General features: G+C 47.0%; 1 protein-coding gene across 1 annotated transcript in view; it reads right to left on the bottom strand.

Annotated features, from left to right (window-relative positions):
- LOC132816261 (microtubule-actin cross-linking factor 1, isoforms 6/7-like) overlaps positions 1-24,249 on the bottom strand; it is a 69,084-nt gene extending 44,835 nt beyond the window's left edge. The window contains exons 1-7 of the mRNA XM_060825758.1: positions 24,226-24,249; positions 20,505-20,693; positions 13,413-13,524; positions 8,628-8,794; positions 6,138-6,300; positions 4,126-4,280; positions 3,705-3,779 (exon numbers count right to left, since the gene is read on the bottom strand). Of these exons, the coding sequence (XP_060681741.1) occupies positions 3,705-3,779; positions 4,126-4,280; positions 6,138-6,300; positions 8,628-8,794; positions 13,413-13,524; positions 20,505-20,693; positions 24,226-24,249 (885 nt within the window). The remainder of the gene's footprint in view (positions 1-3,704; positions 3,780-4,125; positions 4,281-6,137; positions 6,301-8,627; positions 8,795-13,412; positions 13,525-20,504; positions 20,694-24,225) is intronic.
- Positions 24,250-26,681: the final 2,432 nt, after the last annotated feature.

Genomic DNA, 26,681 nt, shown 5'->3' with positions numbered 1-26,681 from the left:
TCTGTTCCTTGAAAAAGTTCCACATTTCCACCACATCCTTCCCTGACAGCCTATGCTCCCAGCTTATGCTCCTCAAATCCTGTCTTACAGCATCGTAATTTCCCTTCCCCCAGTTGTAAAATCTACCCTGTTGTGCGCACCTATCTCTCTCCATAACCAAGGTGGAAGTCACAGAATTGTGGTCACCATCACCAAAATGTTCACCCACTAACAAGCCCATCACTTGTCCCGGTTCATTACCGAGTACCAAATCCAATATGTCCTCCCCTCTGGTTGGACAATCTACATACTGAGTTAGAAAAGCTTCCTGGACACACTGCACAAACATCGCCCCATCCAATCTACTTGATCTAAAGAGCTTCCAATCAATATTTGGGAAGTTGAAGTCGCCCATGATTACGACCCTGTGGCTTCTGCACCTTTCTAAAATCTGTTTCCCAATCTGTTCCTCCACATCTCTGCTGCTATTGGGGGGCCTATAGTAAACACCCAACAAGGTGACTGCACCTTTCCTATTTCTGACTTCAGCCCATACTACCTCCAAAGGCAGATCCCCCTCAAACTTCCTTTCTGCAGCCGTTATACCATTTCTAATTAGCAACGCCACCCCCCCCTCCTTTTTTACCACCCTCCCTAATCTTACTGAAACATCTGTAACCAGGAACCTCCAACAACCATTCCTGTCCCTCATCTATCCACGTTTCCGTGATGGCCACAACATCAGCACCATTCGGAAACCTCAGCTACTGAAACAGTCCATGTTCAAATTTTCATTCATTCATAGCGTCCGGTTATCACTGGCCAGAGCAGCATTTATTGCCTATTCTTTGTTGTCTTTAAAATGCAACAAATTTGGACAATATCCAGTCTTGGGGTGATAAGTGACAAGTAGTATTTGCACCACATAACTGCCAGGCAATGACCACCATGAATGAGAGACAATCTAACCACCACCACTTGACATTCAACGGTATTACCATCACCGAATCCCCTACTGTCAACATCCTGGGCGTTACCATTGACTAGAAACTCAACTGGACTCACCTCATAAACACAGCGGCTACAAGAGCAGGTCAGAGGCTGGGAATCCTGCTGCGAGTAACTCACCACCTGACTCCCCAGAGCCTGTCCACCATCTATAAGTCACGTGTCAGGAGAGTGATGGAATACTCCCCACTTGTCCCTGGATGGGGGCAGCTCCAACAACACTCAGGAAGCTTGACACCATCCAGGACAAAGCAGCCCCATTTGATTGGCACCACATCCACAAGAATCCATTCCAACTCCCTCAGTAACAGCAGTGTGTACCGTCCCCTCCCTTCCCCACCCACACTCAGTAGCAGCAGTGTGTACTGTCTACAAGATGCACTGAAGAAATTCACCAAAGATCCTCAGACAGCACCTTCCAAACCCAGAACCACTTCCAACTGGAAGACTAGGGCAGCAGGTACATGGGAACACCACCCTCTGCAAGTGCCCCTCCAAGCCACCCACCTTCCTGATTTGGAAATATATTGCCATTCCTTCACTGTCGCTGGGTCAAAAATCTTGGAATTCCTGCCCTCAGGGCATTGTGGGTCAATCCACAGCACGTGGACTGCAGCAGCTCATAAAGGCACTCACCCCCACCTTCTCAAGGTCAACTAGGGACAGCCAGTCAGCAATGCTTGTGTCCTATGATCTTGATGAAGCAGCTGAAGATGATTGGGCCTCAGACACTACCCTGAGAAACTCCTGCAGAGGTATCCTGGAGCTGAGATGACTGACCTCCAACAACCACGACCATCTTCCTATGTGTCAGGCAGACACCAACCAGTGGAGCCTCCTCCACCGCCACTCCCTCACCACCAGACGCCTGGAGGAAGAACGCCTCATCTTTTGCCTCGGAACACTTCAACCCCAGGCATCAATGTGGACTTCACCAGTTTCCTCATTTCCAATCCCCCCACCTCACCTCAGTTCCAAACTTCCAGCTCAGCATCATCCCCATCACCTGTCCTACATGTCAATCTCCCTTCCCATCCATCCGCTCCACCCTCATCTCTGACCTATCACCTCCATCCCCACCCCCATTCACCTATTATACTCTTTGCTACCTTCTCCCCACCCCCACCCCCTCCCATTTATCTCTCCACCCTGGAAGCTCCCTGCCTTCAGTCCTGATGAAGGGCTTTTGCCCGAAACATTGATTTTCCTGCTCCTCGGATGCCGATTGACACGCTGTGCTTTTCCAGCACCACTCTAATCTAAACTCTGGTTTCCAGCATCTGCAGTCCTCACTTTTGCCTTTTTCACTAGACCAATAGTCCAGAGATCCAGATAATGTTGGATTTTGAATCCTGCTTTAAAGATTATAGAATTTGCATTTAATAAAGAAAATATGGAATTAAGAATCTAATGGTGACCAACTGTTCCAAACGCTCCATCTGCTTCATTGTTTCCTTAGAAAAGGAAATCTGATGTTCTTACCCAGTCTGGCCAATATGTGACTCCAGACCACAGCAATGTAGTTGATTTTGCGCTACTCTCGATCATACTGTGATCACTCATCCCTAAAAGTTTTGTAACTAGTTTATTAATTAGCTGTTCAAATAAGCATGACCTTCAGTTGGCTTCTCAACACATTTCTCTCAAACCATGTATAAACCATTGCAGAAACATGTGCTTTACTGCGTTAGTGCTCAGTCAATTTACTCGATCTATTTGCAGATTGAAGTTAGCCAGGATAACCGTGTGGACTGTGCTACATGCTTCTCCTGTCTCTAGGTTAATACCACGCCCCACACTTCTGCCACTGTTTGGTGGCCCATAAATAACTCCAATCAATGTCCAATGTTCTTTGCTGCTTCTGAGTTCACCCAAACAGATTCCAGACATTGCTCTTCTGATCTGAAACCCTCGTCTTTAATGAACTGATCCCTGTCCCTAACCAGAAGTGCAAATCCACCTCCTTTTCCTTCTTGTCTGCCCATTCTAAATGTCAGACCCTCTTAAATATTCAGTTCTCAGTCCTGTGTACAATGCTGCCCTGTTTCTGTAATGACAATTAGATCATGCCCAAATATCTCTATATGTACCTTCTGTATGTCTATCTACAAATGTACCACTGTCAGGTTGGCATTGGGACAGAGTATTGCTGACGGAGAGCCTGTCTGTAACTGGATGTGGCTACGGACAGGTAAACTGTATGACCTTTTGGAGACACGGGGAGGAGAGAGTTTAAGGTGAGTTTGATTGGATAGAGGAAGAGAATGCACTAGAACTTGAACTCATGGTGAAAATCCTCTGAGAAACTCAACCCAACTTGCACTTTGCCAAAATTTAATGTAAGAATCAGCCCATAGTTTTACTTTCACCCTTTTTGCACAATAAATTTGTTATTTTGGTGAAGTAGAGCCTCTTGTGAAGATTCTGTGCTTGACCACTGTCATAAACAATAAGGAAAAATAAAACTTACAAACGAATGAACACTAAGCCAGGAGTGGGCCATTCGTCCCCTCAATCCCCTGCCATTCAGCGTGATCACAGCTGGTTTGATCATCACTGCAAATCCACATTCTTACCTACCCTCAATCTTCACTTGTGAAGAATCTCTTCACCTCTATTAATCCCGTTCTCACTCTAGGACCTGACTTGTTGAGTATTACAATCAGCTCATGAACAATATAAAATGGTACACAGAGCCAGGAGGAAGCAGTACCTACCCGGTATCTGTTTGCACTGATCTGTTCCACCTGGAATCGCTGGGCACAGTTACATTCAGCAACCTGGCGGCAAACCTGCAAGACAAATGACTCAGCACTGAATAATGGAGCATACTGAGAGAGAGAGAGGAGTCCAGACAGGCTGGAGTCAGGGAAAGGCCTGGGATTAAAGTTCCGGGAGGACTCCAGAGCACAACCGTCTGAGCTGGTGGGGATGGCTATGAGTATGGTTGAGCTCTGGGAAGGGAATAAAGAAGCCTTTAAGTTCAGTGAGAGGCCTAAGGGAAAGGCCTATCCCAGAAAAGGCAGTAGAAAGGAATCTAAAGGACAGCCTAAGCTTGGAAGAGGCCTAGTAAAAAAGGCTTATTGCTGTTTCTAAGGTCGCAGATACTCCACCTGAAAAGTAAACATTGTCTCTCACCTCATCTTCAATCCTGTCTTCATCCTCAGTTCTCCGATGGTGGTCTCTGCTCGGGTGTAGTGCATTAGCAAACTCGTAGTAATCAATGAATCCATCACCATTCAGGTCAAAAATGGCAGCAACTGCCTCCATCTCCACAGAGCTCGTGGGGAATTCTGGCCAAGTGCAGGGAAGATGTTTAGGATCATGCCATTTCTTTCCACAGAACCAGAAAACAGTTAAAGCCCAGGAGAAAGCCATTCAGTCCATCTTACGAACTCTTATCCTCCTGGGACCCTGCGCATTGTTCAAATTTCTCACACGCTTGGAGCCCCATTACAGTTTCTATCTGGGACCTGATGGGTGGGTGAGTGAATTTCAGAGAATTTACAATGGATCTCAGGGAAAAATATAATTCCTAAGCATTAAATGATAATATAAATGAATACTTAATAAGAATGAAAGTTCAAAACTGCCAAGCAGCAGAGCCAAGAATGAGGGGTGGCATAATGGTAATGTCACTTGTTATATATTTCTATATGGACTATGAGAAACTGGAATATAAAGTGCAGCTTCAGGAACATTTATCGTGTGATGTCTTGGACATGAAAAGACTGAAAGTCAAAGGAAGCTTTAAAAGAAAAGATAAAATTGTATTTATGACCTTAATGTCTTAACAAACAAAGTTGAGGAAGAAATTATAGGATCGATGCTGCCACTGCCAAGCAACAGGCTCTGGACTGTAATTTCTGTCTTGCTACAGACATGGAAGCTGTTGGGAGTTAAAAGAAAGCTGGTGTGAGAGAAATTCCTCTCACTTACTCTGTCTCTCACTGTCTCAGTCTACTCTACTACTGCCCGGCTACCTGAACTGAGGATCTTCCATTGCCCTGTAGCCAATAGCAACATGATCATGTCAATGGAAACTGAAAGAACTATGGGAAAAAAAAATTACCTCAAACCATGTTTGTGGTTTTCACTCACAATCCAAAACGTGTTACTTTCTGTATCTTTCTCTAACCATAATTTCTCTGCAGAGTTGTTATCCTCTCTTATCCTGTCTGTGTAAGGTATGTATATTTGGAACTAATGGAGATGTAGTTTAATTTTGCAAAGTGGTAGTTAATAATGTGTCTTGACTCTAGTTAAAGACTAAGTTTTCCATGATAAATAGGTTATTAATAAACCTAGTGAGAGTCTCTCTTGTGTCCCGGGCAACAATAAATTAAAACAACGGGACAGCCTGGTGATTCAATCAGGCACTGACACTTTGGGAGTAATAGGGTGGTGCGATGGCTCAGTGGTTAGCACTGCTACCTCACAGTGCCAGGCACCCAGGTTCAATTCCCATCTCGGGCAACTGACTGTGTGGAGTTTGCACATTCTCCCTGTGTCTGCGTGGGTTTCCTCCGGGTGCTCCGGTTTTCTCCCACAGTCCAAAGATGTGCAGGTCAGGTGGATTGGTCATACTAAATTGCCCGTAGTGTTCAGGGATGTGTAGGTTAGGTTCATTAGTCAGGGGAAATGTAGAGTAATAGGTTAGAGGAGTGGGACTGGGTGGGATTCTCTTCGGAGGGTCGGTGTGAACTTATTGGGCCAAATGGCCTGTTTCCACATGTAGGGATTCAATAAAATTAACAACTCCCCTCAGCCACCCTGCCCCATCCTGGTCAGAGTCGCAACCACCACATGTAAAGGATTAAGAGTTAGAAGTCACAGCCTTAAAGTAATATACAAAAGAAGCAAAATGATGAGGTAGAAAGCTTCGGAATGTGCTGCTAGGAAATGTGGTGGTGGTGGCAGGATCAATCGAGGCATTCAAAAGGGACATTGGATAATTAATTGATTAGAATCAACGTACAAAATTATTTGGAAAATGCAGGAGATTGGCACATAATTAAAATGGTCAGAGAGCCAGTACAGACATCACAGACTGAATGGCCTCTTTCTGTATTGTAACAATTTTAATTCTGATTTAAACTTTTGAACTGATATTTCTGTGACACAGAGAAATAGCCAGATTATAAACTCACTGGAGTCAAGAACACTCTGTGTAAACTCCTGCTGACTGATTCGTCCATCTCGATCCTTGTCAATATATCGGAAAATGTCCAGCATTCGGAATTTCTTGCTGCTAATCCACTGCATGTATCGCTTCCTCCACGTGTTAAAGCTGAAGGTCTCCAGAGCTTCGAGCTGAAATTTGCAACATAGATCGATGATTCCTTACTGATTTATTCACTTGGTTTCTTATTTCTTTTATACATAAAACAATTAAAATCAAATGAGAGTGGACCATTCAGCACCTTAAACCTGCTGTCAGCAGGTATGGGTTAAACACACTCATGGTCAGAAGGTCCGAATATTTCCTAAATATTGAGGGGTTGGAAAGTGTAAATGTACTAAGAGTCATAGATGTCCTTATTGATAAGTCACTGAATGTGAGCGTGCAGGTGCAACAAGTTATGAGAAAGATGAATGGCTTTTATAGCAAGAGGCTTTGACTCCAGGAGGAATGGAGTATTGTTTTAATTGTACAGGAGCTTGTTTAGACCAGGCCTGGAATACTCTGAGCCAATTTGGTCTCCTTCTCTCAGGAAAGACGTTAGTGCCTTAGAGAGGCTGCAGTGAACATTCACTGGAGTTGCTGGTGTGATTACAAGACTGCTTGTCTGGAGGAGCCTTCCACAATGTCCTCCCTCAGTATAAAGAATAAATCAGAAACTTGGTTCCTGAGCAGTGGCTGCCTATGGAATGACCAACTCTTGGCTATCTGAGGATCTGCACTGATCCTGTGGAGTGACTCTAGCAGCCCCTGAGTCCAAACCCTGAGCTAGAGCAGCTGGCTCATTCATGTAGTCCTCCCAGATATAAAATGTCCTCAAGTTCCCAGATACAAACTTAGAAAATAGGAGCAGCAGGAGGTCATTTGGCCATTATGCCCTGCCTCTTTATGGGGAACATGACACAATCCTTGTTCCAGTCTTACACTGGCTCCTTCCCACAATTCTTGGTTTTGTACATCAACAACTACTTTGGTGCTGCTTCATGCTCTTGCCTAGAATCTTGACACATTTATTCATTTTGTCTCCACTTTCCATTCCTCTATAACTTTTGTATTGTCAATTTCTGATACTTCCCTTCCTTTCGTTGACCTGTCAGTCTCCATTTCAGGGATTAAGCTGTCCACTGCAAAGCCACTGACTCCTAAAGCTATCTTCATTACAGCTCGTCATACCCCACATCCTTCAAGAATTCCATCCCCTTTTCCCAGTTCCTTTGTCAACGTTGTATCTGTTTGGATGTTACCACCTTTCAGAACAGTGCTGCTGACATGTCTTCCTTCTCCATGACCGTGGTTTCCTGCCCACTATGGTTGACAGTTCTCTCGACTGCATCTGACCAATCACCTGTGCTTCCACCCTTGCCCCTTCCTATCATGCACAGCAGCGTGATCAGGTCCCCCTTGTCTTCTCTCTTCATCCCACCAGCCTCCGCATTCAAAGAATCATTCTCCACCATTTCAGACAACTCCAGCAGAATGCTTCAGTTAACCCCACAAACACATCTTCCCCTCAGACCCCCGGCTGCATTTCGGAGGAATCATTCCCTCTGGGACACCCTATTCCATTCATCAACCACCAACTCCAGCCCTTTCCAACAGCACCTTCCCATGTAACTGCAGAAGGTGCAACTCCTGCCCGTTCCCCATCTCCCTGCTCACCACCCAAGGGCTGAAACAACCTTTCCAGATCAAGCCGCATTTCTCCGGACCCCCTCCGATCTTGTGGATTATATCCGCTGCACCCAATATGGCCAGCTCTACATCAGAGAAAACAAACACAGACTGGGTGACCACTTTGTCGACCACCTCTGATCTGTGCAGAAACATGACCCTGACCTTCCCTTAGCTGGTTATTTTAACACAGCGTCCTGCTCATATGACCGCTGTCCTCAGCACGCTGCAGTGTTCCGGTGAATCCCAGCACAAACTGGAGAAACAGTGTCTCATTTCAGGCTAGGCAACTCACAGCTTTCTGGAGTTAATATTGAGTTAAAACATTTCAGATTGTGAGCCCAGTGGAAGTGGCTGCTCTTTCAAATCTGGCAGTTAGACACACCATTGTTCTGCCTTTCTCATATTCCAATCACTTAATCTGAATTATTTACCCCCTTTCCCCGCCCCCCAGCACTCCAACTGTACCTCCCCAAATATGGTATAAATATTGCCCCTCCACACTTCACCAGCTCTGATGGAGAGTCATCTAGATTCAAAACATTAGCTTGCTCTCTCTCCATGGATGCTGTCTGACCCGTTGAGACCTACAGCACATTTTAGTTTCAGTCCAGATTCCAGCATCTGCAGTAATTAGCTCCGACACAGTTTAAAAAAATATATCTGGGTGTTTGGAAGTTGGCCACAAATCAGCCAAAGTATTCCTCAAGTACTGAACAATTGTGAGGGATGGTGTGCCCCCTCGTGCCCTGTATTTGGACCTCGCTTCAAGGTAAACTGTACTCACCTCGTAAAGTCTCTGGACTTTCTCTTGTAGTCGGGCCTGTCTGTCTAATGCTCGTGTCCATAACTGCTCCCACTTTCCCAGGAGATGGGTAACCAAAGGGCTCGCTGCATCTGAGGAGTCAGCGCTTCGAGGAAGGTGGGGTTGAGATCTCCAACAGTGACCGTCCCCTGGAACAAAACAGAACAGCACATCAAAAACACACCTTAACATGAGCCGGTTAAGTATCATCGCCAACACCCCTCCAATGGAACAGAATCACAACGACCTCCTCACCTGAGTGAATATGAATGGGTGGGGGAACAGAAGGCAACAGCAGAGTGGTACTGTCAACAGAGCATTCACTGAGAAACCCAGAGTAATGGTATTATTGACAGAGGGTACCAGCCCAGCATGTTCCCTCCAGGGTGATGGGAAGGAGTAACAATGGCTATCCAGAGAGATTCAGGATAAAATGAGAAGGAAAAGAGAGGCTTTTAACAGGTACAAGGGGAATAAATCAGCAGAAGCATTCGTAGATTAAAAAAAGCGCAGGGTGAAGCTGAAGAAAATAACTAGGAAAGGGAAAAGGGGTTCTGAGAAATCTCTGGCTGAGTAAATCCCAAGATAGTCTGTAAGTATGTCAATGGGAAAAGGATTACCGTGGCAAGAGTACGGTCCATTAGGGACCAGCAGGGTAATGTGAGAGTGGGATAGAGCCCTTTAGGGACCAGAGGGTAATCATGTGGGTGGAGTGGGGCCCATTAGGGACGAGCAGGACCATCTGTGAGTGGGTTGAGACTGTAGTCCTGGAAAAGCACGGCAGGTCAGGCAGCATCTGAGGAACAGGAGAATCGACGTTTCGGGCATAAGCACTTAATCAGGAAAGGCTAATGCCCGAAACGTCGATTCTCCTGTTCCTTGGATGCTGCCTGACCTGCCGTGCTTTTCTAGCACCTGCAGTCCTCACTTTCTCCTAATCTGTGGGTGGAGCCAGAGGACATTCGGAGAGTGTTGAACCAATGTTTTATATCCATCTTCACCCAAGAAAATGACAATGGACAAATCATCAGGTTTGGATGAAGTGTGTCCCAGACTGCTGTGGGACGCAAGGGAATAGATTACAGGGACTCTGACCCGTATTGTTAATGTCTCTCTGTCCACAGGGGAGGTGCCAGAACGTCAAGGTGGTTCCTATATTTAAGAAGGATTGTAGAGATAAGCCAAAGAACTACAGACCAGTTAGCATCTGTTGGAGAAACTGTTGGAGAAAATTCTGAAGTATAGCATCTATTTTCACTTGGAGAGGGAAGGCTTGATCAGTGATAGTCAGGACTGTTTTGTCAGAGGGAAGTCGTACTTAACAAATCAGAATGGATTTCTGAAGTGGTGGCCAGGTGTCTAGATGTAGAGGTTAGTTGATGTAGTTCACATGAATTCCAGCAAAGCCTTTAACAAGGTCCCACATGGAGATTTATCAAATACATAGAACATAGAAAAATACAGCACTGTACAGGCCCTTCGGCCCTTGATGTTGCACCGATTCAAGCCCACCTAACCTATACTAGCCCACTATCCTTCATATGCCTATCCAATGCCTGTTTAAATGCCCATAAAGAGGGAGAGTCTACCACTGCTATTGGCAGGGCATTCCATGAACTCACGACTCGCTGAGTAAAGAATCTACCTCTAACATCAGTCCTATACCTACTACCCCTTAATTTAAAGCTATGTCCCCTTGTAATAGCTGACTCCATACGTGGAAAAAGGTTCTCATGGTCAACCCTATCTAAACCCCTAATCATCTTGTACATCTCTATCAAGTCACCCATAAACCTTCTTTTCTCCAATGAAAACAGTCCCAAGTGCCTCAGCCTTTCCTCATACAATCTTCCTACCATACCAGGCAACATCCTGGTAAACCTCCTCTGCACCCGTTCCAGTGCCTCCACATCCTTCCTATAGTATGGCGACCAAAACTGCATACTCCAGATGCGGCCGCACCAGAGTCTTACACAACTGCAACATGACCTCAAGAGGGTTATCCCTACTCCCCTTCTTGAACAAGGGAACCACATTTGCTATCCTCCAGTCTTCTGGCACTATTCCTGCAGACAACGAGGACATTAAAATCAAGGCCAATGGCTCTGCAATCTCCTCCCTTGCCTCCCAGAGAATCCTAGGATAAATGCCATCAGGCCCAGGGGACTTATCTATATTCACCCTTTCCAGAATTTCCAACACCTCTTTCCCTACATACCTCAAAGCCATCCATTGTAATTAATTGTGACTCAATATTCACATCGGCAACAATATCCTGTTCCTGAGTGAATACTGACGAAAAGTATTCATTCAGTGTCTCCCCAATTTCTTCAGCCTCCACACGCAACTTCCCACTACTATCCTTGACTGGACCTATTCCTACCCTAGTCATTCTTTTATTCCTGACATACCTATAGAAAGCCTTTGGGTTTTCCCTAATCCTACCAACCAAGGACTTTTCATGTCCCCTCCTTGCTGCTCTTAGCTCCCTCTTTAGATCCTTCCTGGCTACCTTATAACTCTCAATCGCTCCAATTGAACCTTCACGCCTCATCTTTACATAAACTGCCCTCTTCCCTTTAACAAGGGATTCCAATTCCTTATTAAACCATGGCTCCCTCACACGACCCTTTCCTCCCTGCCTGACAGGTACATACTTATCAAGGACACTCAATAGTTGCTCCTTGAACAAGCTCCACATATCGATTGTGCCCTTCCCTTGAAGCCTACTTTTCCAAGCCAAGCATCCTAAGCCATGCCTCACCGCATCATAATTTCCCTGCCCCCAGCTATAACTCTTGCCCTGTAGTGCACACTTATCCCTCTCCATCACTAGAGTAAAAGTCACTGAATTGTGGTCACTGTCCCCAAAGTGCTCACCTACCTCCAATTCTAACACCTGGCCTGGTTCATTACCTGGAACCAAATCCAGTATGGCCTCACCTCCTGTTGGTCTGTCTACATATTGTGTCAGGAAACCCTCCTGCACACATTGGACAAACACTGACCCATCTAACATACTCGAGCTATAGCTGTCCCAGTCAATATCTGGAAAGTTAAAGTCCCCCATAACAACCACCCTATTACTTTCACTCTTCTCCTGAATCATCCTCGCAATCCTTTCTTCTACATCTCTAGGAATATTAGGAGGCCTGTAGAAAACTCCTAACAGGGTGACCTCACCTTTCCTATTTCTAAGCTCAGCCCAAACTACCTCAGATGGCGAGTCTTCATCCATCGTCTTTTCCACCGCTGTAATACTATCCTTGACAAGAAATGCCACACCTCCCCCTCTTTTACCCCCACCTCTGACCCTATTAAAACATTTAAACCCTGGAACCTGCAACAGCCAATCCTGTACCTGTTCTACCCATGTCTCCGTAATAGCCACAACATCGAAATCCCAGGTACCAACCCACACTGCAAGTTCACCTACCTTATTTCGTATACTTCTCGCATTTTCGTACACTTCAAGCCACTTTCCCATTTACAGGCACCTCCTTCGAGATTGATGCCATGTTCCTAACCTCCCTACACTCAAGTAGATAAATGCACATGGGATACAGTCCAACAGGTTTAATGGAAGGCACTAGCTTTCGGAGCGCTGATCCTTCATCAGGTGACTGTGGAGAATAAGACTGTAGGACACCATCCACTTCTCCATAACAATCTGATGAAGGAGCGCAGTGCTCCGAAAGCTAGTGCCTCCCATTAAACCTGTTGGACTATAATCTGATGTTGTGTGATTTTTAACTTTTACATCCTCAGTCCAACACAGGCATCTCCAAATCTTGGGATACAGGGTCATTTGATAAAGTGGATTCACAATCGGCTCAGTTGTTAGGAGCCAGAGGGCGATTACCGTATGCTGCTTTAGTGGCTGGAAGCCGGTGTCCAGGAGTCTGTGCTGGGTCACCTGCTATTCATTATTTATATAAATGACATGGCTGGCTGTGTGGGGGTTGGACTAGTAAATTTGCAGATTATGTAAAGATTGGTCAGGTGGTTAAAATGAGGTTGAGTGTTTTGAGCTACAAGAAGATATAAACAGGGTGGTCAAATGGGCAGCTAAGTGGCAGATGTGAAACGTGTGAGGTGATGGTCTTTAGAAGAAGTAATTTGATGAGAAAGTATTCAATGAATGACATGCACTAGGAAGTTCTGTTGAACAAAGGAACCTTGGTGTGTTTGCACAAAGATCTCTGAAGGCAGCACGGCATGTTAATCAGGTGGTGAAAATGTCACATGGGACACTTTCCTTTATCAATGGAGGCATAGATTAATAAAGTAGGGAAGTCATGTTGGAGTTGTATAGAACTATGGTGAGATCACAGCTGGAATACTGTGAACAGTTCTAGATGCTACGTTACAGAAAGGATCTGATTACACTGGAGGGGGTGCAGAGGAGCTTCACCAGGATACTGCAGGAGATTCATGAGGAGAGAGCATTTAAGTTATGAGGAACGGTTGGATAGGCTTGGGTTGTTTCTGAGTAGGGCAGACTGCGGAATGATCTGACTGAGGTGCATAAGGTTATGAGGGGCATGTGCAGAGTGGATAAGGAGCAGCTGTTCCCCTTAATTGAAGGGTCAGCCACAAGGGGACCCAGGTTCAGGGTGAGATGCAGGAGGTTTAGGGGATGTGAGGAAAACATTATTTAATACTGTCAGTGCCTAATCAGTCATGTACACATCCCAGTGAAGTAATTAGAAACTTGGAAACCCAGCCTTGGTCATGAATGAATATGGCATTTCTCAGGACCCTTACCAGGTGAGGAAAGCTGTGGAAAAACCTGACCATGATCGTCCAGATTGTGGGAAGTTGGTTTCTTTATTCTCTCGATTTCTGTTTTCTTTCCCATCAATTCATCCAATAAAACCTGCAAGAACAGCATCAGTGACAGGTTATCACCAACAGCGAGCTGGAAACAGGTCCCATGGGAGCATTCAGTTCATGGTTACATGTTTTGGAATATTACTTGCACTTTTGAGAAATTTCACTAAAGATCCTTAGTCAGCACCTTCAAAACTCATCATTCCTCATTGTCGCTGGGTCAAACTCCTGGGCAGTTCCCTCTCTAAGGCCCTTGTGGTCAACCTACAGCATGTGGACTGCAGGGATTCATGAAGGCAGCTCACCCCGCCTTCTTAAGGGGCACCTAGAGACAGTCAACAACACTCACGTCCCAAAGAATAGGTAAAAAACTGTTAATGTTATAATGTGGAGATAACCGGGGTCATCTGTTTGGAAAACTGGGGTGAATTTAAATTCATTTTCAAATTGTCAATTAGGATCTGTAATTTCTTCTGTAAACGACTCAATGACGATTTCTGTTGATTTCTGTAGGATCATTAAACCTTTTTGTTATAACAAACTAATCAAAACAGCCAGACTTCCCCGACCACTAACTGACAGCCACGCTCAGACAACAACTCACTGGGAAAAAAGACCCAATACCCATCATGCGCACGACTAACGTAATTTACATGATTCCATGCAAAGCCTGCACAAAACACAATATAGGGCAAACAGGCAGACAACTTACAGTCCACTTCCATGAACACCAACTAGCCACTAAATGCCATGTCCAGATGCTCCTAGTATCATACACACAGGGACCACAAATTCAAGTGGGACAGCACAACAATCACAGCACAGTCCAGAAAGAGAATAGCCAGAGAATTCCTCGAAGCATAGCACTCAACCACAGCCTCAATCAACAAGCACATTGACCTAGACTCAGTATACCGGCCACTACAATAAACAACTGCTAGCAGCAGAAACGGACCCAAATAAATTCCAGAAGACACAGTACTTCACAGGAGGCTCCAAGCAGAAACAGACCCAAATAAATTCCAGAAGACACGGTACTTCACAGGAGGCTCCAAAGCACTGAAGATGTCACCTAGACAGGGGTTAAAAATGTCTGCAAATCAACTTCCCAGCTCGGCGAACATATCCACAACCACGACAACCGGCACCCTTTACGTAAACCTTGAACTAATCAAAAGATTTGCATCTCTCTGTAGTTTCGTACAAACTGCTTCCTTGATATGTAACAATCATGATGTGGCCAGAAGAAACCAAACAAGTCTGAGCTGATTATATTTAACAAATAGCCTGTGTTACAAAGGTATAATCAACAGTGAAAGAACAGATTTCCATCTCCAAGGATATCCAAGTCGTCTGGAGGGAGAGAAGTGTCATCCATTAGAGATGGAATTATTCATATGACTTAAAGAAGCAGAGAGCTGTGAAAGTCTTAAAATAATTTGTTTGCAGTTTTGTTTTGTCCCAAATCCTGCCATATCACTACAGAAATACTTATTCATGGTGGAGTCTTGATGAGATGGTTCATTTTTTTAAGAAGTATCAAATATCTGTATGTCTTTGCTCACACGATCGAGCAGTTCAGTGTAGACTTCATCAAAGAACAGCTGGGGTATTTTCTTTACTTTGAGGTCAGAGAAACCTATAGTGGTTCCCAAAGAGCCTTGTGGAAGACAGCAGTTACTCTAGAGGGAGTTGTCCAGAAACTGTGAGAGCAGACTGGGAGAAACCAGTACAGGCAACATAAGACTTCAGAGGGAATCTCTCTTTGCCAAAAGCTAATAGAATCTTCATGAAATTTGCAACTCCAGTAATAGCTGGAGTGCAAAGGAGCAATAACGTACCAGAAGACAACTGAATCATCCTTTACAATATTGTAAAATAAGGGAACTCTAGTGAGGGTAGGGTGGGACATGGATGTGGAAATACTGAACTGAGAAAACAGAAGTCTTTATGAACTACAGTGATGATCATGGTGCCTGCTTTATTTAATTTCCCTTTAAATAAAAACAATTGTTGTAATTGTAAAGTCATGAAATCTTGTGGCTTAGTTTTACCAATCGATGGGTAAAATGGGATCAATTTCTTCTTTAGGAGTGATTGGCCACATTAGGATGGTAACATACGAAGGAAGGAATTCCTAAGAAACTGTCGACAGGTATAGTAATAGTTATTGAATCAGTTACAGACAAGTAATGAATCCCAACTTGCCGAGGATTCTAAAATAGGTGGCAAGGAATGTAATGATGAAGACACAAAGAATCTGCAAAGGGGATGTAGATCAGTGAAGGAGTGAACAAAAACTTGCAGGTAGATGCAAAGTAGGAAAGTCTGAAGTCATGCATTTCTTTGGAAGAATCAATTTAAATGGAGCAAGACACCAAAACAAAAAGTGCAGTTTGGAGGATATTGAGTGTTCCTGTGCATGAAACACAAAATATTAATATCCAGGTGCAGCAAGGAGTTAAGGTGGCAAACCGAGGTTTGTTCTTTCTTGGTTGGGGGTTGAAATTGTACAGGCCATTGGAGAGGCTGTGTATGGAGTTGGTGGGGGGAACATGAGAAGTCATTGGCAGATATGATCAAGGAAAACCCGAAAGCTTTCTCTAGGTATATCAGGAATAAACTAGAGTAAGATTAGGGCCAGTCAAGGACATCAGTGGGAAGTTGTGCATGGAGTCTGAGGAGATATGGAAAGTGCTAAATGAATATTTTTCATCAGTATGCACACAGGAAAAAGACAATGTTTTCGAGGAGAATACTGAGATGCATCTATTAGACTAGACAGAATTGAAATCCATAAGGAGGCGGTGTTAGCAATTCTGGGAAGTGTAAAAATAGATAAGTCATCTGGCGTCAAGTTTTACACCTTCTCCAGTAGGTACATCCACATACTGAATCAGAAAATTGTCTTGTACACACTTAACAAATTCCTCTCCATCTAAACCTTTAACACTATGGCAGTCCCAGTCGATGTTTGGAAAGTTAAAATCCCCTACAATAGGGTGGTTGAAATTGTACAGGCCATTGGAGAGGCTGTGTATGGAGTGTATGTAGTGGGCGGCACGGTGGCACAGTGGTTAGCACTGCTGCCTCACAGCGCCTGAGACCCGGGTTCAATTCCCGACTCAGGCAACAGACTGTGTGGAGTTTGCACGTTCTCCCCGTGTCTGCGTGGGTTTCCTCCGGGTGCTCCGGTTTCCTCCCACAGTCCAAATATGTGCGGGTCAGGTGAATTGGCCATCCTAAATTGCCCGTAGTGTTAGATAAGGGGTAAATGTAGGGGTATGGGTGGGTTGCGCTTCGGCGGGTTGGTGTGGACTTGTTGGGCCGAAGGGCCTGTTTCCACACTGTAAGTCTAATCTAATCTAATCTAAAAAGACAATTTTCTGATTCAGTATGTGGATGTACCTACTAGAGAAGGTGTAAAACTTGACCTACTCTTAGGAAATAAGGCAGGGCAGGTGACTGAGGTATCAGTGGGGGAGCACTTTGGGGCCAGCGACCATAATTCTATTCGTTTTAAAATAGTGATGGAAAAGGATAGTCCAGATCTAAAAGTTGAAGTTCTAAATTGGCGAAAGGCCAATTTTGACGGTATTAGGCAAGAACTTTCGAAAGCTGATTGGGGGCAGATGTTCGCAGGTAAAGGGACGGCTGGAAAATGGGAAGCCTTCAGAAATGAGATAACAAGAATCCAGAGAAAGTATATTCCTGTCAGGGTGAAAGGGAAGGCTGGTAGGTATAGGGAATGCTGGATGATGAAAGAAATTGAGGGTTTGGTTAAGAAAAAGAAGGAAGCATATGTCAGGTACAGACAGGATAGATTGAGTGAATCCTTAGAAGAGTATAAAGAAAGTAGAAGTATACCTAAGAGGGAAATCAGGAGGGCAAAATGGAGACATGAGATAGCTTTGGCAAATAGAATTAAGGAGAATCCAAAGGGTTTTTACAAATATATTAAGGAGAAAAGGTTAACTAGGGAGAGAATAGGGCCCCTCAAAGATCAGCAAGGCGGTCATTGTGTGGAGCCACAGAGAATGGGGGAGATACTAAATGAATATTTTGCATCAGTATTTACTGTGCAAAAGGATATGGAAGATAAAGACTGTAGGGAAATAGATGGTGACATCTTGCAAAATGTCCAGATTACAGAGGAGGAAGTGCTGGATGCCTTGAAACGGTTAAAGGTGGATAAATCCCCAGGACCTGATCAGGTGTACCCGAGAACTCTGTGGGAAGCTAGAGAAGTGATTGCTGGGCCTCTTGCTGAGATATTTGTATCATCGATAGTCACAGGTGAGGTGCTGGAAGACTGGAAGTTCGCAAACGTGGTGCCACTGTTTAAGAAGGGCGGTAAAGACAAGCCAGGGAACTATAGACCAGTGAGCCTGACCTCGGTGGTGGGCAAGTTGTTGGAGGGAATCCTGAGGGACAGGATGTACATGTATTTGGAAAGGCAAGGACTGATTCGGGATAGTCAACATGGCGTTGTGTGTGGGAAATCATGTCTTACAAACTAGATTGAGTTTTTTGAAAGGGTAACAAAGAGAATTGATGAGGGCAGAGCAGTAGATGTGCTCTATATAGACTTCAGTAAGCCGTTCGACAAGGTTCCCCATGGGAGACTGATTAGCAAGGTTAGATCTCATGGAATACAGGGAAAACTAGGCATTTGGATACAGAGCATGCTCAAAGGTAGAAGACAGAGGGTGGTGCTGGGTTGTTTTTCAGACTGGAGGCCTGTGACCAGTGGAGTGCCACAAGGATCGGTGCTGGGTCCTCTACTTTTTTTTATCATTTACTTAAGTGATTTGGATGCGAGCGTAAGAGGTACAGTTAGTAAGTTTGCAGATGACACCAAAATTGAAGGTGTAGTGGACAGCGAAGAGGGTTACCTCAGATTACTACAGGATCTGGACCAGATGGGCCAATGGACTGAGAAGTGGCAGATGGAGTTTAATTCAGATAAATGCGAGGTGCTGCATTTTGGGAAAGCAAATCTTAGCAGGACTTATACACTTATTGGTAAGGTCCTAGGGAGTGTTGCTGAACAAAGAGACCTTGGAGTGCAGGTTCATATCTCCTCGAAAGTGGAGTTGCAGGTCGATAGGATAGTGAAGAAGGCGTTTGGTAAGCTTTCCTTTATTGGTCAGAGTATTGGGTACAGGTGTTGGGAGGTCATGTTGTGGCTGTGCAGGACGTTGGTTAGGCCACTGTTGGAATATTACATGCAATTCTGGTCTCCTTCCTATCGGAAAGATATTGTGAAACTTGAAAGGGTTCAGAAAAGATTTACAAGGATTTTGCCAGGGTTGGAGGATCTGAGCTACAGGGAGAGGCTGAACAGGCTGGGGCTATTTGCCCTGGAGAGTCGGAGGCTGAGGGGTGACCTTATAAAGGTTTACAAAATTATGAGGGGCATGGATAGGATAAATAGACAAAGTCTTTTCCCTGGGGTTGGAGAGTCCAGAACTAGAGGGCATAGGTTTAGGGTGAGAGGAGAAAGATATAAAAGAGACCTAAGGGGGAACTTTTTCACGCAGAGGGTGGTACGTGTATGGAATGAGCTGCCAGAGGAAGTGGTGGAGGCTGGTACAATTACAACATTTAAGAGGCATTTGGATGGGTATATGAATAGAAAGGGTTTGGAGGGATATGGGCCGGGTGCTGGCAGGTGGGACTAGATTGGGTTGGGATATCTGGTCGGCATGGATGGGTTGTACCGAAAAGTTTGTTTCCATGCTGTACATTTCTATGACTGTATGGCAAATGGGATTTATCCTCAGATTCTCTGGGAAGCCAGGGAGGAGATTGCAGAGCCTTTGGCTTTGATCTTTATGTCATCATTGTCGACAGGAACAGTGCCAGAAAACTGAAGGATAGCAAATGTGGTTCCCCTGTTCAAGAAGGGGAGTAGAGACAACCCTGGTAATTATAGACCAGTGAGCCTTACTTCGGTTGTGGGTAAATTGTTGGAAAAGATTATAAGAGAGAGGATTTATAATAAACTAGAAATGAATAAGTTGATTCGGACTGGTCAGCACAGTTTTGTGAAGGGGAGGTCGTGCCTCACAAACCTTATTGAGTTCTTTGAGAAGGTGACCAAATAGGTGGATGAGGGTAAAGCAGTTGATGTGGTGTATATGGATTTCAGTTCGAGAGAAGAAAGTTGAGAAATGTGATTTAATAGAGACATAAGATGATCAGAGGATTAAATAGACTGGACTGTCAGAGCCTTTTTCCTTGGATGGTGATGGCTAGCACGAGGGGACATAGCTTTAAATTGAGGGGGTGATAGATATAGGACAGATGTCAGAGGAAGTTTCTTTACTGTGAGAGTAATAGGGGCGTGGAACACACTGCCTGCAACAGTAGTAGACTCACCAACTTTAAGGGCATTTTAATGGTCATTGGATAGACATATGGATGAGAATGGAATAGTATAGGTTAGATGGGCTTCAGATTGGTTTCACGGTCGGTGCAACATCGAGGGCCGAAGGGCCTGTACTGCACTGGAATGTTCTATGTTCTATTGTGCTGTGGAACAGGGTTGTGTTATTGGATCATCTCAGGGCAAGGGGCTCCATGCTGCAGATGGGGCTTCACACAGAGCTACCCCCACCCCTCCCCATGGGGACTCCATCACAGAGACTGTATTCACACGGAGTGGGGTGGGTGGGCGGAGCTCGGTGTGGACCCCCACCAGGTGTTGACTAAGGTAGGCAGCTCAGTTTGGGGGAGTAACATGTGATGGGGTTCTGAGTCAGGCGCTGATGATGTTGAAGAGGGGGGAGTGTCCTCACTGAGTGCTGGGTTAATGGGGGGTGGGGGGTGTCCTCACTGAGTGCTGGGTTAATGGGGGGGGTGTCCTCACTGAGTGCTGGGTTAATGGGGGGTGGGGGGTGTCCTCACTGAGTGGTGGGTTAATGGGGGAGGTGGTGTCCTCACTGAGTGCTGGGTTAATGGGGGGTGGGGGGTGTCCTCACTGAGTGCTGGGTGAATGGGGGGTGGGGGGGGTGTCCTCACTGAGTGCTGGGTTAGCAGCTCCTCCAGCTGCCCAGTGTTTTCGGGGAGAACCTCCTGATCTCTCTGACTCAGTGACTCTGCTGTTTCCTCCAGCCATTCCTGTAGATCCTGCAAATCCTGTTGCTCCAAACGAAGGGACAACATTGCTGCTTCCACTCGATCTCCCTGGCAACTGGCCCAGCTCCTGACCTGCAACACAACCAGAGACACACACGAGATTTAACAACTGTTGGAAAATGGAATTGTGATAAAATGAGGGGTTGGGATTGTGGTGTAATGTGATGCAGACCATTCAGCCCATCAAATCCATACTGACCCTTCAAAGAACAGACGACCCTTACCCTTTATCTCTACATTTCCCATGGTCAATCCACCCTAACCTGCACAGCTTTGGACTGTGGGAGGAAACCCCTATAGACATGGGGAGAATGTGCAAACTCCAGACAGAGTGTTGCCCAAGGTTGGAATTGAACCAATTTTGTCCTTCACACTAACAGGAACATGCTGTCCCTGAACTCTCATTGTCTCACTTTTTAAACCTTCCAGTTGCTAGATGTCCCTTTACCCGAAAACAGCCTCCACCGATCAACTTTTGAAAGTTCCTGACTAAGACCATTAAAATTGACCTTGCCGCAATTTAGAACTTTAACTTATTGGCTGGACTTATCCTTTTCTGTAACTATTTTAAAACTAAAAGAAGTATGGTCACTGGTCCCAAAGTGCATCCCCATTAACACCTCAGTCATTTGTCTGCTTTATTTCCCAACTGGAGGTCAGGTTTTGCCCCATCTCTTCAATTTGGGCCATCTCCAAATTGATTGAGAAAGATATCCTGGACATACTTAACAAATTTGAGCTAAGTATAATTTATTAAGCAACAGAATGCAGCAAGTCAAGATAAATGGGTCTGGTTAGCAGGGTTAGTCTGGTTAGTAGGGTTAGTTTGGTTAGCAGGGTTTAATTAGTGTAGTGCCACTGGGTTTGGTCCTTGGATCCCGACCTTTTTCTTTCACTTGAGGGACATGGGTGTCACTGGCTGGGTCATATTTATTGCCCGTCCCTAATTGCCCCTTGAGAAGGTTGGGGTGAACTGTTTTCTTGAACTGCTGCAGTCCATGTGCTGTAGGTAGACCCACAATGTCCCTTAGTGAGGGAATTCCAGGATTCTGACCAGATGACAGTGAAAGAACGGCGATATATTTCCAAGACAGGGTGGGGAGTGGAGGGGAACCCGCAGGGGGGTGATGTTCTGCTGCCCTTGTCTTTCCAGATGGAAGTGGTTCTGGGTTTGGAAGGTGCTGTCTGAGGGTCTTTGGTAAATTTCTGCAGTGTATCTTGTAGATAGTATGCACAGCTGTTACTGAGCGTCGGTGAGGGAGGGAGTGGATGTTTGTGGATGTGGTGCCAATCAAGCGGCTGCTTTGTCCTGGATGGTGTCAAGTTTGAGTGTTATTGGAGTTTCCCCCATCCAGGGGCAAGTGGGGAGTATTCCATCTGATGAAGGGCTCTGATTCTCCTGCTCTTCAGATACTGCCTGACCTGCTGAGCTTTTCCAGCAACAGTATTCCATCACATTCCTGACTTGTGCCTTGGAGATGATGGACAGGCTTTGGGGAGTCAGGAGGTGAATTATTTGCTGCAGTATTCCCAGCCTCTGACCTACTCTATGTTTATGTAGTGAAAACAAAAAATGATGAAAGTCACAGCAAGGCAGGCAGCATCAATAGAGAGACAGCAAGATATCATTTCGGGAATGGATGACTTTTGGATGAAGGGTCATCTAGATTCGAAACACCAGCTTGACCTCTCTGCATGGATGCTGCCTGACCTGCTGTGATTTTATTGTTTTCAGTATAAACTCGAGGAACTGCAATAATTTTCTCCTATATTTATGTGGTGAGTCCAGTTGAGGTTCTGGCCAATGGTAACCCCAAGGATGTTGGTAGTAGGGAATTCAGTGATGGTAACACCATTGAATGTCAAGGGGAGATGATTAGATTGTCTCTTATTGGTGATGGTCATAGCCTGGCATTTGAGTGGTGTGAACATTACTTGTCATTTGTCAGTCCAAGCCTGGATATTGTCCAGACCTTATTGCATTTGAACACAGACTGCTTCAGTGTCTCAGGTGATTTTCAACAGTGGTGTGTTTGAGGGTTATAGAGAGTGGGCAGGTTAGTGGAGTTGAGGCTGAGATGAAATCAGTCATAATCATATTAAATGCCTCACAAATTTGTTAGAGTTCTTTGATAAAGTGACCAGGAAGATAGATGAGGTGAGGCAGTAGACCTACTGCTGGATTTCAGTAAGGCCTTCTAAGGTTCCACATGGCAGGTAGCTCTGGAAGGTTAGACCTTATGGAATACAGGGTGAGCTGGCAAATTGATATAACAATTGGTTTGATGATAGGACGCAGAGGGTAATAGTGGAAGGATGCTTGTCAGACTGGAGGCTGGTGAGTAGTGGAGTACCTCAGGGGTCAGTGTTGAGTCCATTGCTGTTTGTTACCTATATCAATGATTTGGATGAGAATGTCCAAGGCATTCATTAATTTGCTGTTGGCACTAAACTAGGCAGCATTGTGGACAGTGAGGAAGGTAATCAGAAATTGCAGTAAGACCTTGACCAGCTGGGGAGTTTATGGAGTTTAGTATGGATAAGTGTGTGGTCTTGCATTTTGGAAAGTCAAGTCAAGGTAGGAATTTCATGGTGAATGGTCGGGCCTTAAGGAGTGTCATGGAACAGAGGGACCTTGGAGTTCAGGTTCACAGTTCTCTGAAAGTGGTGTCCCAGGTAGACAGGGCAATAATGAAGGCTTTTGGCACACTGGCCCTCATCAATCAGGTCATTGAGTATAGAAGTTGGGAAGTTATGTTGCTGTTATCCAGGATGTTGGTGAGACCACGCTTGGAGTATTGCGTTCAGTTTTGGTCACCTTGTTGTAGGAAGGATGTTACTAATCTAGAAAGAATGCAGGAGAAATTTACAAGGATATTGTCTGGACTCCCATGGTCTGAGTTTTAGGGAGAGGTTGGACAAGCTAGCATGTTTATTGTAGAGCATAGGACACTGAGGGGAGAACCTTTTAGAGGTGTATAAGATTATGAGAGGCATGGACAGGGTAAATGCGCTCAGTCTTTTTCCCAGGGTTGGAGAATGGAGGACAAGAGGGCATAAAAGAGAACCTGAGAGGCAACTTTCTTGCACAGAGGGTGATATGCATATGGAATGAGCTGCCAGCGGAAGTGGTGGAGGCATATACATTAATAACATTTAAAAGGCATTTAGACAAACACATGGATAGGAAAGGATTAGAAGGATATGGGTCAAGTGCAGGGAAATTGGGTTATGGAGGGCAAACATTTTGGTCAGCATAGACCAATTTGGGCCAAAAGACATGTCTCCGTGCTGTAGGACTCTATCAGTCTCTATGACTATGAAATGAGATAGCAGGCCTTCAGGGGCTGAATGGCCTCCTCTTGCTCTTAGTTTTTAGATTACTTACAATGTGGAAATAGGCCCTTCAGCCCAACAAGTCCACACCGACCCTCCAAAGAGCAAACTGTGAGGCAGCAGTGCTAACCACTGTGCCACCGTGCCATCCAGAAAAAATAGTAGTTGGATGGGGGCGCCCGGGTCTTACATTTCTTCTGTTTGACAGTCTCTGACGAGGAGGTGCTTCTCTGGAAAAACTGAATCTTGCACCATGCTTCGGACTCACCTCATCCCATCGTGTTTGTACCATGTTGATCCAGGATTGGATGATGCTGACTGATTCCGGATTACAGGAAGTCAGGATCTCATTCCCAAGGGCAATGATAGACTCCAGAGCTGGATACTCCTGCTCCAGACTGATAACGGCCTCCTGAAACAGGTATGGGAACATCAGCTCCCGCCATCCTGCTCACCCTCCCCTTCTCCCCACTCATTTACACCACCCTCTTCCCCCCCTCCTCCCCATCACTCTCTGCTTCCCTCCCTCTCCCCTCAGCCCCCACCTCCCTCCCTTTCCCCCTCACCCCGCCAACTCCCTCTCCCCTTACCTCCACCTCCCTCCCTCTCCCCTCACCCCGCCACTTCCCTCCCCCCTCACCTCCCTCCCTCTCTCTCCTCACTCCCCCCTCCTCTCTCCCTCACCTCTCACCCCCCCCTCCCTCTCCCCCCACCCCCCTCCCTCTCCCTCACCCTCAGCCCCCACCTCCCTCTCCCCTCACCCCCCCCCTCCCTCTCCCTCCCTCAGCCCCCACCTCCCTCTCCCCTCACCCCCCTCCCTCTCCCTCTCCCTCAGCCCCCACCTCCCTCTCCCTCCCCCTCAGCCCCCACCTCCCTCTCCTCACACACCCCCACCTCCCTCCCTCTCCCCCTCACCCACCACCTCCCTCTCCCCACACCCTTCCACCTCCCTCCCTCTCCCCTCACCCACCACCTCCCTCTCTCCTCACCCCCACATCCCTCCCTCTCCCCTTACCCCCTCCCTCCCTCACCCCTCACCCCCCACCTCCCTCTCCCCTCACCCCGCCACTCTCCCTCCCCCCTCACCTCCCTCCCTCTCTCTCCTCACTCCCACCTCCCTCTCTCACCTCTCACCCCCCCCCACCCCCACCTCCCTCTCCCCTCACCCCCCTCCCTCTCCCTCACCCCCACCTCCCTCTCTCCCCCCACCCACCCTCCCTCTCCCCTTACCCCGCCTCCCTCCCTCTTCCCTCAACCCCCTCCCTCTCCCCTCACCCCCCCCTCCCCCTCACCCTCACCACCCCCCCTCCTCTTAACCCCTCCACCTCCCTCCCTCTCCTCTCACCCCCCCACCTCCCTCACCCCCTCCCTCCCTCTCCCCTTACCCCCTACCTCCCTCCTCTCCCCTTACCCCCCCTCCATTCCTCTCCCCTTACCCCCACCTCTCTCCCTCTCCCCTTACCCCCCCATTCCTCTCCCCTCACCCCCCCACCTCCCTCCCTCTCTCCCTCACCCCCCACCTCCCTCCCTCTCCCCTCACCCCCCCACCTCCCTCCCTCTCCCTCTCTCCCCCCGCAACTCCCTCCCTCCCTCCTCCTCACCCCTCACCTCCCTCTCTCTCCCCCCCCTACCCCCTCCCTCACTCTCCCCTCACCCCCCTCCTCCCTCCCTCTCCCCTTACCCCCCTACCTCCCTTCCTCTCCCCCCAACCCCCACCTCCCTTCCTCTCTCTCCCCTCACCCCCACTTCCCTCTCCCCTCACCCCCCACCTCCCTCTCCCCTCACCCCCCACTTCCCTCTCCCCTCACCCCCCACCTACCTCTCCCCTCACCCCCCACCTCCCTCTCCCCTCACCCCCCACTTCCCTCTCCCCTTACCCCTACCTCCCTCTCCCCTCACTCCCCCACCTCCCTCTCCCCTCACCCCCCACCTCCCTCTCCCCTTAACCCCCCTCCCTCCCTCTCCCCTCATCCCCATCCCCCACCTCCCTCTCCCCTCAACCCCCACCTCCCTTCCTCTCTCTCTCCCCTCACCCCCACTTCCCTCTCCCCTCACCCCCACCTCCCTCTCCCCTCACCCCCCACCTCCCTCTCCCCTCACCCCCCACCTCCCTCTCCCCTCACCCCCCACCTCCCTCTCCCCTCACCCCCCACCTCCCTCTCCCCTCACCCCCCACCTCCCTCTCCCCTCACCCCCCACCTCCCTCTCCCCTCACCCCCCACTTCCCTCTCCCCTCACCCCCCACCTCCCTCTCCCCTTACCCCCACCTCTCCCTCTCTTCTCCCCCTCCACTTCCCAGCCTCTCCCCCTGCCTCTTCACTGCATCCCAATCCTCCCTCTCGGTGCTGCCCTGTTCCCTCCCTCTGTAACCTTGACCCTCCCCTCGATCTAACCCACCTGGTGCTGGTGTTTAAATTCCAGCAGAGCTTCCTGCTCCTGCAGGATGTGTCCATCTGTCAGCTTCCTCTCGGTCTGTGTCAGGTGACCCAACAAAGTCTGAACCAAAGACTGAAAATGCTCAGCCTAACAGCAGAGAATGTGGATTCAGTTTCATGGAGAACAACTGGTCAAGCCTTGGAAAACACTGAACATACAACTGCAGAATGCCAGCACGGCTCTGTGCTTGGCTCTCCCAGTCACCAGGAGGCTCTGCCAGTTCTGTGTTAATGTCTCACTCTGCCCGTGAATGTGTCGATTACAAATTCATCCGGTAATCCCCTGTCT

This window comes from Hemiscyllium ocellatum, chromosome 5 (assembly GCF_020745735.1).
Source record: "Hemiscyllium ocellatum isolate sHemOce1 chromosome 5, sHemOce1.pat.X.cur, whole genome shotgun sequence".
NCBI lineage: Eukaryota > Metazoa > Chordata > Chondrichthyes > Orectolobiformes > Hemiscylliidae > Hemiscyllium > Hemiscyllium ocellatum.
This window is presented reverse-complemented; position numbering and strand designations above follow the sequence as displayed.